At 46.7% G+C, this 15,360-nt stretch overlaps 1 protein-coding gene across 1 annotated transcript in view; it reads left to right on the top strand.

Moving 5' to 3' along the window:
- Positions 1-15,360, top strand: part of LOC125760227 (uncharacterized) — a 63,315-nt gene that overhangs the window by 33,766 nt on the left and 14,189 nt on the right. Inside the window, exon 2 of the mRNA XM_049420025.1 lies at positions 2,393-2,848. Within this exon, the coding sequence (XP_049275982.1) occupies positions 2,393-2,848 (456 nt within the window). The remainder of the gene's footprint in view (positions 1-2,392; positions 2,849-15,360) is intronic.

Genomic DNA, 15,360 nt, shown 5'->3' with positions numbered 1-15,360 from the left:
TATCGACTTCCACTTTAAAAGGCCCAGGAATACTTTAACAAGTAACCATCGAATGGCTTCACTAAAGGAGTTTATTGCTTCTCGAATCGACCGCCGCACAAATTTTTACAATCCGTGAAGTACGAGCGTAGTTACAGAGGTTTGTCGCTCACTGTAACTGCTTTCTCTCTTCTCTCGTCCCGACAACTGCATTGGAAGCTAAGCAGGGAGGGTTGACACGAGTGAAAGAAGTTACGTCACGCGCGCATCATGACCTTGAGCACTTTTTCTTTTTTTTTTTTTTTGAACACATGGCTTACCTTCAGTGTGATAGCGAGCGAGCGCGCGGGCACGTGGCGGCCTCCCGCGGCGGCCGCCAGAACTATGCAGCTTACGATGCTCAACTCGGCCAATGGTCGTGAATTTGAGTACATGGCACGGTCATTTGGGTATATGGCATCAAGTATAGAAAGAAGAGGGAACGATTTCTAGCTGACTTTGAGAATTAATTGTAAATTCCAGGCCATGTGCTGCGCTATTATGTTTGGCTCGCGCGTTCTTAGGAGCCTCGACTACCAATCGGCAGCGTTGTATGTCCATGCTGACAAAGTGTTGCAGGGCCCCTTTAAGTGCTAAAATTTGTTTTTTTTTAAGGTGTTGAGAATTTTATTTTTTTGTAGAGAACACTTTCTGCGTTTAAAAACTCTTCTAACAAGCTGACACCTAAGACCGCGATACGTATTTTCAGCTTTTTCGCGGTCTTCTGAAAAGGGTGTATATTTTACGAAACAAACGCAATATTCCGGAGTGTTTACAATATTCCATATCCGAAACAGCACAAACAGCTTTCTTGCTCGTCACATATTGTATTTACGCTTGTCGTTCCCACTTTTCTGTTTTATATATGAAGAAAAAGTTGTAGTCGGAAACCAATACCGCACTTGCGCTTCCGTTGCGATGCGAGACACTTCCGCGCTGTCTCTGTACCAACATCCTCAGTTGGAGAAACATTCAACATTCTCACATCTCGGCGTTTCTTAAGCTCGCGGGAGCCTGCTTATTCGAACTTAAGGAAAGTGTCTTCTAGCGACAGCGTAAACAACTCGCTTGTTTACCTTGTTCGCCTCTTCTACGACATATAACTTCGCTACTGAGAAAGCTGTATAGAGAAGCAAGCCAAGTCGCGTCACAAATAGACTTCACTTCCCGGCTTCCCTCATTCAGTGAAATCGGCGCGAATCTCTTGTATCCATGACAACGAGGAAAAAACAACTTACGGGATTACAACCACGTTGATGGTTAGCGTGTGTCGGGTGATCACTCTCCAGGTACACGTTATACGTCGAATTTTGAAGGATATTTTGTGAAGCAGATTGCGTTACAGTCTACGAAATCGCATTCACGCGAGTGACGTCGTATCTTGAGTAAATACCGAGAAACGGAGTATTGCTAGCGCTCAGAGACTCGTGTTAGGATTGACTCGTGTTAGATCAACGAGAGAGAAAGAAATGTAGAGAAAGGAAAAAGATAGAAAGAAAGGGGAAGCAAGCATCGCGTCGTCTAGCGATCAGATACCGCACCACCTGGCCAAGCCGCGCATGCGCAGTAGCTAGGCCACGCCCACCGACTGAGCCATCGCGCGCAACTTCCACTCTATAGTGCATAGCCTGGCTGCGTACTCCCAAGGAGGAAGCCATGCATCTCGAAGCTAGACGTGTCGGTCGACGGAGAGTATGAGCAGCGACGGGCCCGTGCTTCACTGTGCCAAGCTTTAGCGACTTAGTGAAAACGGCCTGCATTTTTTTTTTTTTTGGAGGCGGGGCAGATAGATACTTTTTTTGGTTGTTCGGTATATTGAAGGTCCTTGAAGATACGTTGTCATACCTATGTGCTGACTTTACAATGTTAAGTTGCTAAATTTGTTTAGTCAACTTTGTTTACCTTTCTTACCGTTTTGCAAGTTGGCAAGTTTTCTACATGGGCGGCGACTGCACAGTTCGTTTGAGTTCACATTTTTTTATGTTTCTTCTAATAAACCTTTCAGTTGCGAGTAAGCGCTCATTGTGGCTCCTTCTTCGTCCGTGTTGTTTGCGCTGATTTAACCATAAGTGAATGTGCACCATATTTCTAGCCCGAAATTTTATTCTTTTTATAGAAAAACAGCACGTGAATAACTTCAGAATAAATGCGCGTATATATTTATTCGCAGTTTAATTAGGATTAATTCCTATAAGTGGATTAATTCCTATAATTTTTCATAGGTGGCGTCTGAAAAGATTAACGAATGTTTTCCTATTTTGCTCAATTAGAAATGCGGCCACAGAGCAGGTCAGGATCGAACCCACGACCTCCAACATAACAGATCAATGCAATCACTAAATCTTAATTTCGATTTCGCTTGTTTTTCGTGCAGGACTGGATCCGTCACCCCCTTCGCCATTGATACTAAGCCTACTGGAAGGCGAACAGACGTCACTTTCTTGCCCCATCAACATGACGTCGATGAAACCGGTGTCTGTCGTCTGGTTCCGCGTAGCAGACGTCAAGTTTAACTTGTCCAGCTACCTACCTCAAAGCTCGGACGATCACGTGGTACCGAAGAAAGTTTACGCGTTGGTGGCTCCAGAACCTCCGTCGGTCACTGTGCTGGGATCCAGTGTTGGACTAGTGGACGGTGCTCACTGGAAGCAGCCACCTTGGAAGGGCAGGGCGTTTTTTTCGCTGCTCAGTGACCCACCAGCTTTGCTCTTGAACCGTCTGAATCAAACCGATACTGGGAGATACGTGTGCAACGTGTCCTACCGCGGTGACAACGCAACCGACGCCGGTGTGACCGTAACCGAGACCGACGTCGAGCTGTTCGTCGCAGGTGAGTTACTTCATCGATGAACTGAATTTGACCTCTAGGAAGCGTCATTACAGGAAGGATGCAAGTAAGCAAAATAGAGAAGGCAGGGAGGTTAGCCAGACACATGTCCAGTTGGATACCCTAAGCTGGGGGAATTGAAAAGGGCAGTGGTAAGATTAGAGAGAAAGGAAGGAAGGAAAGAAGGAAATTATCAATAAATGCGTTGACGCGTACGTGGCTGTGGCCTTGTACAGCAGTCAAAGGCGTTCGCGTATGTCCTTAAAAAGCACAAAAGTGCTTTAAGCGCCTTTTGCGCCGACGGGCCATATTTTATGTTTGAATAAAGACGATTGAGTAGGCGTAAAACGATCAAGTGACCGCTTGCAAACTTTATTTTGTCGCTGTTCAGCCCTTTTGAGGAAAACTAACCGGATGCCCTGTGCATTCGCCCAAGACGACTCGAAGGTTAAAGTGACCTTCTCCTACTCCTTTTTTTTTCTCGGTCGATGTTTTATTTCTTTAATTCTTTTAGGTATATCATTCTGGAAGCGGCTATCTCAAAGGGACGTACGTCGAATACAAAAGAAGGAAGAAAAATGGTGCATGCACATCAAACGCAAACTAAGATAAAGAAAACACTTGAGATATTTCCCAACTATGCCTCTACGTTGCTGAACGTTTCTATGTCGTATATGCTTTAGAGATAAGAATATAAGGGACAGGCAGGGAGGCCAACCAGAATTATAACATCCGGTTTGCTATCCTACTCTAGGAGAAGAGTGAGGGGAAAAGAAATATGAAGAGAGGAGCGGAGGAAAGAGCAGGCGCGCAAAAACAAACAAACAAAAAAGCAAGGTGCGGATCGGGATTGCTATACCCTCTGCAATAGGCCAGTGCCACGCAAAACGTTGAATATGACCGTAATAGAATTCCGGTGCGACGACAGTGCGGAATGAAATTCTAGCACCGACAGTTCCGACAGGGTTTGTCGTCAAAGCGAGCCAACACAGCCGCTAGCGGATATCTGTGCGCGCTGTAGCGAGGACGACGACAAATAACATGTTCTATAGTTTCTTCGATACCGCAGTGGTGGAGAGCAGCACTGCCTTCCATGCCGATTCAGGAGGCAAAAGATTTGGTGAAAGCGGCACCAAGCCACAGTCAGCAAAGCACCGCTTTCTCGAGTCGAGAGAGTCCGGACGGGGACCGAAGTCGACGAAATGGGTCCTGTATATATCTTTGAAAAGCTATTGAACACAGGACATTCAGTATGTCAAACACAGAGACGATCTGCTGCGAGCTCACTTTGTATGCACCAATTTTTTTTCTTGCGATGTTGATACACTGTCTATTGTATTCGAGCCTCCTAGAACTACAATAACTCGTTTTCAACGCCGAGTGCGATGATGCTTGAAAAATGAACGTCCCAATTTGTGAGCTATCACTAGCGAACAGCCGGTACTGAATTCCTTTGTTTAATGTGCTAAAGAAGAAACTTTCGAGGAACCAGTGTCCTGCATATATTTCAGGCCGAAAATGGCTTCGGGCCCACCGGGTGTTGTCCTATTGTTCTGTTCTGAGGCTATGTCCGAGTGAAATGTTGAAGGAGGCTTCTTTTTTTGTACTTTGTATTTCTAACAAACGTGGGCCCTCGCTTAAGAAAACCAATCAGCCTAAATACACGCGCGTGCTTTCACTTAGTCAAAAAGCGCTTCCAGAATAATAAACTGTCCTTTTTCTCACCCTGCGGCGTCAGAAGAACCTCTTGAACAGACAACTTTGATGCTTCAAGATTTTTCACACCCGGTATTAGCGAGATTTTTTTTTCTTTTTTGTCTTTGTTTCTTTTCTTTTTTCAAAGTAAAATCCTTAGATGTCTCATCAAACGCGAAAAGTGACCATCGGCGTAGTCGTGAACACTAGCGGTTCAGAAATACATGATCACATGTAATCGCAAAAAAGCGCCACTTCGTGTATGGTGGAATGATTCCGTGGGCAATGCAAAACCACCCGATGTGCCGAAAGCTTGTACTGCCTCCGATCCTGGAGGCAGTGCAAAACCACGTTGAGTGGGGAAAGCATTCGAGGAGCGGGGTAGGGATAAATGCAATCGACTGAGAAGAAAAACAAGATGGCTTTCACCTTAGTCGTCTTAGGCAAACGCATAAGGGACCGTACGATTTTTTTTTTTTTTTGCGTGTTCAGCATTCCGACGAACACAAAAGTGTTTGTGGAACACCGGGTTACCGGACGACGGTGTCCACACCCTGTGAATGTTTGTCTGACCACATTTATATACATGCTTGTTTCATTTCGGCGGGTGCTCCTTAAGCAAAAAGCAAATTGAGAAGCGGTTTGGCCCCGCCGAACGACTTAGTATTGTGCGAAAGAACATCCGAGAGAGGCGTCAGGCGATGCTAGGCTCTTGCCTAATAAGTCAGCTTTATGGGTGGGCCCTCCAAACTTTCGGGGTTGGCCAAGTCACCTTTGGAAGTGGTTTGGGACATTGGTCAACTTAATCCTCGAATTGGGCGCAGTAAATTTCGGGGGTGGGTCACGCCAATTTTGGAAGTGGGCCAAGGCAGTGTCGAGAACGCCCCAAGCCAATTTTGGGCATGGGCCGTGTCAGTGCAGAATATTGAGCCAGTTCTCACCCGTGCCCAACTAGAATTTTCAACAGTGTAATACGGCCGAGGTTCAAATTTTGGATGGACCGTGACATATCCTAGACATGGTGAATATATTAAAGCATGCAGCGGTATTCATATCCTGCCGGATCCTTGCCAAAATGTTCATAACCTATTCGTAGCAAGAGCCCGTAAGTCAAACTCTTAAGTACGAGCTGGAAATAGGACAGCCGCGTTGCAAAAGCCGAACACACTGTGATCTAGCTGCGCAGCCTGAGGGATGGGTTAGGTTTCAAACCCTCCGCCTCCCCCCCCCCCCTCCGGAAGTATTTAGAATTTGTGCGTGTACATATACTCACATATTAGCACATGCACGAACACCCATATAGGGGAGTCGCACCTCTATCCCTTCCCCCGCCCCTCCATGTGAATTCGTGCGTGTGCTAATATGTGTGTGCGTGCGTGTGTGCGTGCGTGCGTGTGTGTGTGCGTGCGTGCTTGTGTGTGTGCGTGTGTGTGTGTGTGTGCGTGTGTGTGTGTGTGTGTGTGTGTGTGTGTGTGTGCGTGTGTGTGTGTGTGTGTGTGTGTGTGTGTGTGTGTGTGTGTGTGTGTGTGTGTGTGTGTGTGTGTGTGTGTGTGTGTGTGTGTGTGTGCGCGCGCGCGCGTGGTTATCAGTGTATATATCATAATCATCACCCAGCACCTGGAGTAGCATGTCAGGCTAACATCTCCAGCTTTTCAATAAAACATTTCTCTCCCCCCCCCCCCCCTTCTGAAAAAAAATTGCTGGTTACGCCCCTGCTTTGATAACATTCAAGAACGCTTCATAATACTGACGTTATAATGCAGGCACATCTTCAAACCGCGCAGCTCATTATAAGCCAAACGCAAAGTCAACTTTTATTTATTTTTTGGGGGGTGGGAGGGGCAGGATTCGCTTCAAGAAGTACGTAATCTTAAAAAAAAAGATGAATGATAGGGTGACCAAATAAACATGTACATTCTAGCTTCGTGCAATGCAAAGTTGATTTCCTGGAGTGCCCATAGATGGCATGCTGCGAGCTCATTAGAAGCCTGACTCGTAGCTAAGGTTGAAAACTGCGAGAGAGCCGCCTTAAAAAGAACCTAAAGCGAATTTTGTCTGAAAAAGAAAATTCTCCGCGGCCATTAAGCCTAAGTAAATACTGATAGGAGAGCCTGTACTAACAAGCGTAATGCGGTAGCTTCACATTTTTTGCGTCTGTAGTGGCTGTGGTTTGAGTGCCTTCCGTTATTATGCTTAGTTAGGGTGGATGTCTACTCGCTCGCTTGTTTGTCCTTAATCTTTGCGACTCAGTGGAAGCAAAGCTAAAAAAACCTGGTGCACTTTTTAGGAACGTTTATGGGCCACCCCATTTTGTACCTAGAGGGTGTCACGACTTTCTTTCTCTCTCTCTAAACGTAAATGATTAAGCGTGACATTTGTGATATCAGCGAGTTTTAAATATCTAAGCCAATTTTCTTGCTTCATTTCTTGCTCGTCGCATATTTTCTGTCACGCTTTAAATAAATACAGGTTTGAAGCAAGGTATATTTACTCCGGTTGCGATTAATACTTTAAAAAAAGGGGGGGGGGGGGCTTTGCTATCCTCTAAATCTCAACCCCATATAGTAGAAGTGGCAACGCGCGGTGATTCATAGTTGAAAAAAAAAACAAGCCAAAAAACGCAATAACACAGAGAGAAAGGAGGACACAGGACGAGAGTCGCCATCTTTCTACCTTAATGTAATGATTGTACACCTGTCGCTACATAAGTAGACTTCCTGTCGTGACAGAAAGAGATGTGCTCTAGCACCGTGAGTTTTCTTTTTACGATTAGGCTTCCGTGGCACTAATTGGCTCAGGTATACGCCCTCTTGTACACCTTCTAAAAATTTGTTGCCAAGAGTGAGCTCGCGTTCTTTTACCAGGACTTGAGCACTATATATTTGTTCTCATTATATTCCTATTTAGCCTTTGACTATTTTTTCAGGTTACATATTCGATAAGGTTTTCTTAGTATAAGTAGTAATTAGAAAATTCGTGATCACATAAGCTAAACCATGAATAAAAGCAAAGGCGAATGTTTAAGAGACCTGAGCTGGCAAAAAACATATGCGCACTTAACGGTTTGTCATGCAGACCACATATGTGTTAGAAATCTACTTAGTATACGATGATAAATACTTAGTAGCAACTTCTAACTAACGAGCAGCAACTAATGAAACGAACCTAGTTAACCAGGTGTTAGCCATCGTGAGATAGTGCGTGGTCACGTTCAGTGAAAATATTGGAATACATGTTCGTGCATTTATCGAGCATGCAGGGTATAACTGAGTGTGTCTATCGCAACGTGCGTCTTGGCCAGTTCTTGTTCTTGAAATGGTCATCCCAGCTTGGGAAAGTGGAATGCGGTAACAGAAAGAAATAAGTCTGCTTGGTCGGCTTCTGTCTGAAATTTCCGGGAGTCAACACGGGCTGTCGTAAAATTGACGCGCTTTTCATTATCACTTCAACTAGCCCCGTTTGCTGATTGCTTCATGTGGTAATCATCATCAATATTAGCATCACCATCGCTCACTGATTGATTCAATGATTAATTGATTCATTCACTTCCCTCATTACCAGACGTTAGATGTAGGGTGGGGAAGACGATCAACGCAAAGATATCGTCACATATCTTTGTGTCAGGCCCGTAGCCAAGAATTTTTTTCGGGGGGGAGGGGGGGGCACTTGCTGAAAGCTTTGACTATTTTAGAAAAACACCTATTTTCATTATTTATTTTAGGTAAAACACGCCCCTCCATAGAATTTTCGGGGGGGGGGGGGAGGCTAGTCCCCCCCCCTGGCTACGGACCTGCTTTGTCATATATAAGAATGGTGAGCATGTTCTAGTGCTGTTGGCTATCTCAGACGCGACATATTGCCAACGATTGGGCATAGCCTTCATACCTTCCCACCATTATTTCTTTCTTTATTTGTATTGCTTGATGTGACACCACATTCTTCCTGTTTAAGCAGTGGCGGTCTGAGCTTTATCAGTAACAGCTTTAAGTTCGGGGTTATAATACCTGAGATAATGCGCGCACGCGCAGTGTAGAACCGCGTCGTACATTTAGGGACTGAGCTGCCGACGGCATCGAACGCTTCGCGTAACGAACTTACGAAACCAAGCGCGTCTAAAGCCACTCATGCACGCTTCCGGTTTCCTCAACTTGATGCGCTTATCTCGTCCCCTGGAGTTTAGCGCATAATTAGGTGCGACGGGGAGGTGTACGGACACGTGACCTGATTTCAGAGTAGTGCGGGAGTTTACCGCCTAAGGCATTTCGCCGCACTCGGGAATTTAGTAACGCGCCACCTACGATGACGTCATCAGTAAGTTCGCTTGACAGAGAGAGGTGTATTGTTCGCCCACTCAACCCGCCTTTCAGGGTATGCACTTTCGTTACTACCTCTCCTTGGCATCTCCAGCGTTTCGCAATGGCATTTTTATATCAGGTGATATTGTACCTTTTTTAGAAACTTTTTGTTTTCTTGTAGTGACACCGTCCATTATAAAACCCGATTGTAGCACATTAATAATAATCTGTGGGGTTTTACGTCCCAAAGCCACGGTATAATTACGAGAGACGCCGTAGTGGAGGGCTCTGGAAATTTCGACCACCTGGGGTTCTTTGAAGTGTGCCCAAAGCAAAGCATACGGGCCCCTAGGATCCTGCTTTCATGGAAACGCGGCCGCCGTAGTCAATTGTAGCTCAAAAACGTTGTCAAATTAGGACTGTTGAACGTTTCTGTGCAACTAATGCACTGTGTGCGAAATATAAACTACCTCGTGTGTTTCGTTGAGTGCCAATGAACTGCAACTAAATCATGCAAAATGCCGTTGTTTTAATACGTCAAACGGACATGGGCCCCTGCCAGGCGTTGCTTACCTTTTATTACAGCGAAAGCTGTTATGACACAAAAACAAGGGCCGTTTTTGGCGCCGTAGTTGTCTGCCGCCGCCGCCGGTGTCCGTAACCACTATCACGCGAAAGAAGAAAAAATAAACGAAGTAAAAAAAAATATCCAGGATGGAACGATGTTCGAACCTGGGCCTTCTGCGTGGGACCCCATAATTATAATAATGATAATATATGGGGTTTAACGTCCCAAAACCACGCTATGGTAGGCGTTTTTCATCGCAAAAAGGGTAGATAGTGTGTCAGCTCTCCTTCGATATCATTATCAAGGGATGCAATTCAATTCTTAGATGGACATACCAGGTGACTCCCGCGTACGTGATGCGTACGCGCCGTTGTTGTTGTTTTTAATTGTGTCATTGCGATTGTTCCTTCCACTTATGTTTGTTACTTTGAAGAACCTTTAAATCACCTGCTTTCCGCAAAAAATTACACCATCTCCCACTAAAGGGGATCATGAGGCGATGCGAAGCCGGAGCACTTGCACGATCGCGTTCCGTTGGCGTTCGTTGGGCATGCTACCGACCTCGCGTCGTGGAACGCGAAGAGGGACGCTACGCGCGTCGTATCTTCCATCTAGCCTGGCCGTTAATTCTCGCAGGGCGAGCGGGAAACGCGGTCGACAGGCGGGCGAGAGGGGGGCAGCGTGGGAGAGGAGAGAGAAGCGGAGGGGACGCGCATGCGCTCGAGCTCATCGCGGCGTTGCGCAGGAGAGAATTTCCGCATGTCTAGCCCCCGTTTCAGAGGAAGAGTGGAAAGGGGGAGGGGAGAGGGGAGGAGAGAGAGGGAGGGGAGAGTGAATGTGGAGAGGGGAAGGGGAGAGGGAAAGTGGAGAGGGGAAGGGGAGAGGAAAAGTGGAGAGGAGATGTGTGGAGAGGGTATGCGCATGCGCAGTAAGGGTGATCACGCCGCACACCACCACCACCACCACCACCACCACCGGATTGAGCTCCGCCTTAAGATACTTCGCATCTAATAAAGTCAGTTGGAAGTTCTGCGCTTGTGTGTGTATGTGTTCCTGTTGTCGTCTCGTATTCATCGCGCAGTTTAAACCTTCTTTGAAATATTAATGAGAAAGTGAACTCATTAGAGAACACAACTGCAAAAAAAAAAAAAGACTCACAGGGTCCCGCATGCATTCGCCAGAGACAACTCTAAGGAGAAAGCCATCTTCTTCTTTTTCTTCAGCGTCGATGTTCTGATCCTAGCTCAGCACCCTCCGAAAGCAGTCTGCAACTAACGTCATTTTGCACTGCCTCCAGGATCGGAGCTACTGCAGGCTTTCTCCACCTCACTTGATTTTGCACAGCCCCCGTGATCAGCCTACCTTTGTCCAAGCAACGGTGTCATGGGATGGCATCATGATGTTACATCACGATATGCGAGGTCACGACGAATTCACAAATTTTGGCGTCATCACGTGATGACTACTTCTTGCATCAATCGCGTTGATGACAACGGTGAATTTTGGCGTTTGATGAGGCATTTAGGGCTTTCGCCTTCATAATCACTGTAATCGGAAGCAGCGCAAATCTGTTAACAAAGTATTGAACTGAGGGATAGCAGTTGGCTGGCCCTCATAAATTTACGAACAGATCGCTTTGAAAAGGAACCAGCAGTGCTGTCGGAGCTGAAATCAGTTCGAGAAAATGCACTTATTATAGAACACAACCGCAATTCTCGTTCCGGCAAATTCTGTGACTTTATGAAAACTACTCCTTCGTAATAGAATAGCTAAAACGCAAATTTACCTGTTTTCCGTCTTGTCCGCAAGCATTGAAAACCCTTTAGTTGAATGGGTTCCCATTGCCGCTTAATTATAATGATGAAGCTATATTATGTGTTAAAAATCCAGGCAACGCAGTTTTCACCATATGCTCTGCCTCTACAGTGCCGCGTAAGGACCAACGATGTTTATTAAGGTGAAAGCCTTCGATGCCTCGTCTAACGCGAAAATTCACAGTCGGCATCGGCGTCAACACGAATGATGCAAAAAATCATCATCAGGGGATGACGTCGCCATATGACTTCATCATGACGTCATAAGTCGCCATAATTTCTAGTGTCATCGTGACGCGATCGTTACGTCACATAACGTGACGTCACATGATGACGTCATCACATATCATCGTCGCTGCACCTCACGTGCTTTTGCACCGCCTCCGGGATCAGCCTACCTATGACCGATCGCCGATCTCACTTGATGACGTCATCAAGTAACGTCACGTAGTGACGTCATTGTGCGACGACGCGATGACGGCATAATTACGTCACACGTTTTGGTGATCTGAAACTTCATGGTGACGTCATTAGGTGCCGTCATCTCTCGCTCGGCGTAGGTCAAGTGTTTTTTTTGTGTTTTTTTTTTCTTCTTTTTTTTCTTCATTTTTTTGCACGTAGACGGACGCCAAAAAATCGAGGTGGTGTGCCATTTGCAGCTCCGCTGTAAAAATGATAATTTTTGGGGTTCTACGCGCAAGAATTACGATACGAACATGGGGCACGCCGTAGTCGACGGCTGCGGAAATTTCGACCTCCTGGGCTCTTTAACATGCATTTAATCTAAGTACACGGGTCTGCGGCATTTTCGCGTCGATCTAAAATGCAACCTCCGTGGCCGGCCGCTGTCAAAACGCTGAAGGTAAAGAAACGGCAGGCCTGCGCCGAAAGCGCAGCACAGTCGCAGCGAAAGCTGGAAAAGCGGCATTTCTAGAGCCCGTTATAAACCCTCTTGTGGCTACTAATACAAGTGCACTAGCAACGTACCCACTACGCCACAAATCATAATTTTGGGAAGCTGGGAAGCACCCACAACGACATTATTGTTATTCTGCGGAGAAGCGAAGTACCGTCTGTAAGGCATTATGTTCATTTTGTTGATGCGATGGGTGGTGACGATGAAGAATTATGGCTGAGCCTTTGTAATGGTTTGGAAGCTTTAAACAACCCACTAGTTACGTAATTCATATTGTGTGACGCCCGGTCGTTATTTAACCGTCCCACCACGCTTTATAACATACGTTAACCGGAGAAACGGAGAGCGAGAGACAGAGGGAATTAACTTTAATGAAAGCCAAGGAAATGGATCACGGGAGCCTTATGGGCTTCCATGACAACCAATAGAAGTGCACTTGCGAGGAACTCACTACTCTATAAATCATCATAATTTTTGTGAAGTAGGAAAGCAGCCACTATGAAATTTTTTGGCATTCTGCGGAGAGCCGTGGTACTCGCTAAACACCTGTAAGGCATTATGTGCGCTTTGTTGATGCTGTGGCTCATGACGATTAAGAATTATCGCAGAGGCCTTTGTAATGAGTTGTAAACAGTCAACAACCACCTCGTTGCGCAATTCGCATTGTGTGACGCCCGGTTACAGAATTTGCGTTTATGTGACGCCTGGTTGTTATTTTACTCTTCTACCACGCCACATTACATATGTTAATGTGGTTCCTTGCCGACATGAAGCCTGTATAGGGTCTTTTTGCAACGCAGTTTCAAGCACCGGCGTGGCCCTGAGGTAGCACACTGGGCTCCCACGCAAAGGGCCCGGGTTCGATCCTCGTTCCGTCATGGAAATTTTTTCTTATTTCCTTTTTTTCTTATTTCTTGCGATAGTGGTTACGGACACCGGCGGCGGCGGCGGACAACTACGGCGCCAAAAACGGCCGTTGAAATGATCTCATAACAGCTTTCGCTGTAAAAGCATCGCCTTAAGCAAGTCAATCAACTGTTTTTTTAAGTGCGAAGCACATTGGGGGGCGGCTTGTCTTCCATCCACCGTACTATGTCGCCTGGTCACGAAGTAGTCACTGCAGGCCTAAAACAAGGCTGGCAATGCTCAAAACCAGTGCGTAATAAGGTAACAAGGTCTAAAATTAGGACAACTGCAGATATAACCAAGAAGTAATCGCAATAATGCGCCTAAAATTACAAAAAACTCCTCTGACACCTGCGGTTGGTACCCGCTCCGCACAAGATAGGGTGCCACTGCCTCGGCACGCGTGGAATCGCCGAGGCTACCCACGCGGTGGCAAGCGCCAAGGGAATCGCTGGGTTGGCCATGCTACGCACTACCTCAGGTTTCAACGCAGTAGAGCTTCATTAAGAACAGGATTTAGAACGACAAAAACTACACAAGAACGCTATTTTTTTTCCTTTTATGAACGAAGAGCGTTTGTAATAAACGTGTTTAGAACAAAGAACGAAGGATTTACAATACGACGCGTACCACGGCCCCTCGATAAAAAAATAGGCCGGCTTGTTGCATCGGGCTGGAACACATTGGCACAAGTGTCAACGCTGCATTGACAGTTTCCTCCGCGTTGCCGCTAGTAGACGCGCAGCCAAGTGCCTTTACAACAACAAAAAAGGAACAAAAAAATTGGCCGCGTATCTGCGTGCTTCGCTGCAAATGTCGTCTAAAGACGATAGAAGAGGCGCTGCGTGAGATATGGACGCCATCTGGCAATACGTCGGGAAACATGAGTGCTGTGTTGCGGGCTGGTAGTCCCGGCGCAGCGGCAGGCGAAGACCGGCGGTGACCAACGCGACCGGTGGGGACGCCGGCCAGCCCGAACACGCTGTTTGGCGCGATGCGCCGAAGGAAAAGAAACGTCCGCACTCAACGAGTACTCTCCACAAACTCTCTTACTTACACGTCGCCTGGGTAAAACAGGAATGCCAGAGCGGCGCCCCCTGTCATTCGTACAATGCAATACTGAACCGAAACCGAAACACAACATGAGCTTGTGCAGAGGGCACGGAGGAAGACAAGTTTCAGCGCAGTCGCATTTTCAGCGCACCTTAAGAAACTAGGGTTGTAACATTGTAGGGCGAGTAGGGCCAGAAGGACCGTCACGACGAAAACCTGCCTCCTCAGTCGTATTCGCCTGGAACGTTGGTGTGGCTTCGCGTTCCCTCCTCGGCTCCTGGCCTTTCCACAAAGCTACTGCCTAAGTACGAAGGCCCCTACCGCGTCCTACGTCAAGCATCCCCAGTTAACTATATGATTGAGCCTGTTGAATCATCTACGGGCCGCCGTCGTCGCGGCCGCGAGACTGTTCACGTCGATCGACTGAAGCCGCATTATGACCCACCAGCTGTACCTGTTCCTTAGGTCACCAGGATGGCTCCTTTTCCGCGGGGGAGTGATTTGTAACATGGTACGGCGCAGACAAGAACGCCTGCGAAAGAAGAAGACGAAGACGGTGGCTGTTAGCGCTCGCGCTTGCTCGGCTTGGAGCGCTGATCGCTTAAGCTGTGGCAATCTTTTAATAAACGCGTTACTGTCTCAACGTTAAACGCATACCATCAAGGTCTTTAAAATTGCGTATCTATGTATTTTCTATTAAAGGAACACACCACCTAATACTTACTTAATGATGTTACGCCTCAGATATGCGTAATATTTACTTTTTGATCGACAACGTTCACAAGTATGAACAGCCGTACCAGTTCAAGATGGGTGGGCGGTAAGCAAGTGGTTCAACTTTGGCCGGTTGGCTGAATCGGGTGACGTGCCGACAAACAGAAAGACAGACCAAAATTTCTGCGTTTAAGTTCCCCAAGAAAGACTATCGTCTTTAAAAGTGAGGGTTGCGTCGTGCACGAGACGCCGCACGAGACGCCATGAGCACGCCGAGGAGCCATTGCATTCCCTGAAAAAGGATCTCCACGTCGGCGACCAGGAATATTCGTATGGCACTCAATGGTATTAAAAGTACGAATAATAAAATATCTTTGTTTTCGCAAGAAATACTTCATTAAGAGGAGTGTTGATCACCTGGTCGCCAGTAGTATTTTCCAACAGCTACAGGTTCCTCAAGAGAACCCACAACGCAAGGGCATTCATAATTTCATTGAACAACCCTGGTGCGATGCTTCTTGTGGCGCCAGATCGGCAACCGGCTAAACTAGTCT

This window comes from Rhipicephalus sanguineus, chromosome 10 (assembly GCF_013339695.2).
Source record: "Rhipicephalus sanguineus isolate Rsan-2018 chromosome 10, BIME_Rsan_1.4, whole genome shotgun sequence".
Taxonomy (NCBI): Eukaryota; Metazoa; Arthropoda; class Arachnida; order Ixodida; family Ixodidae; genus Rhipicephalus; species Rhipicephalus sanguineus.
This window is presented reverse-complemented; position numbering and strand designations above follow the sequence as displayed.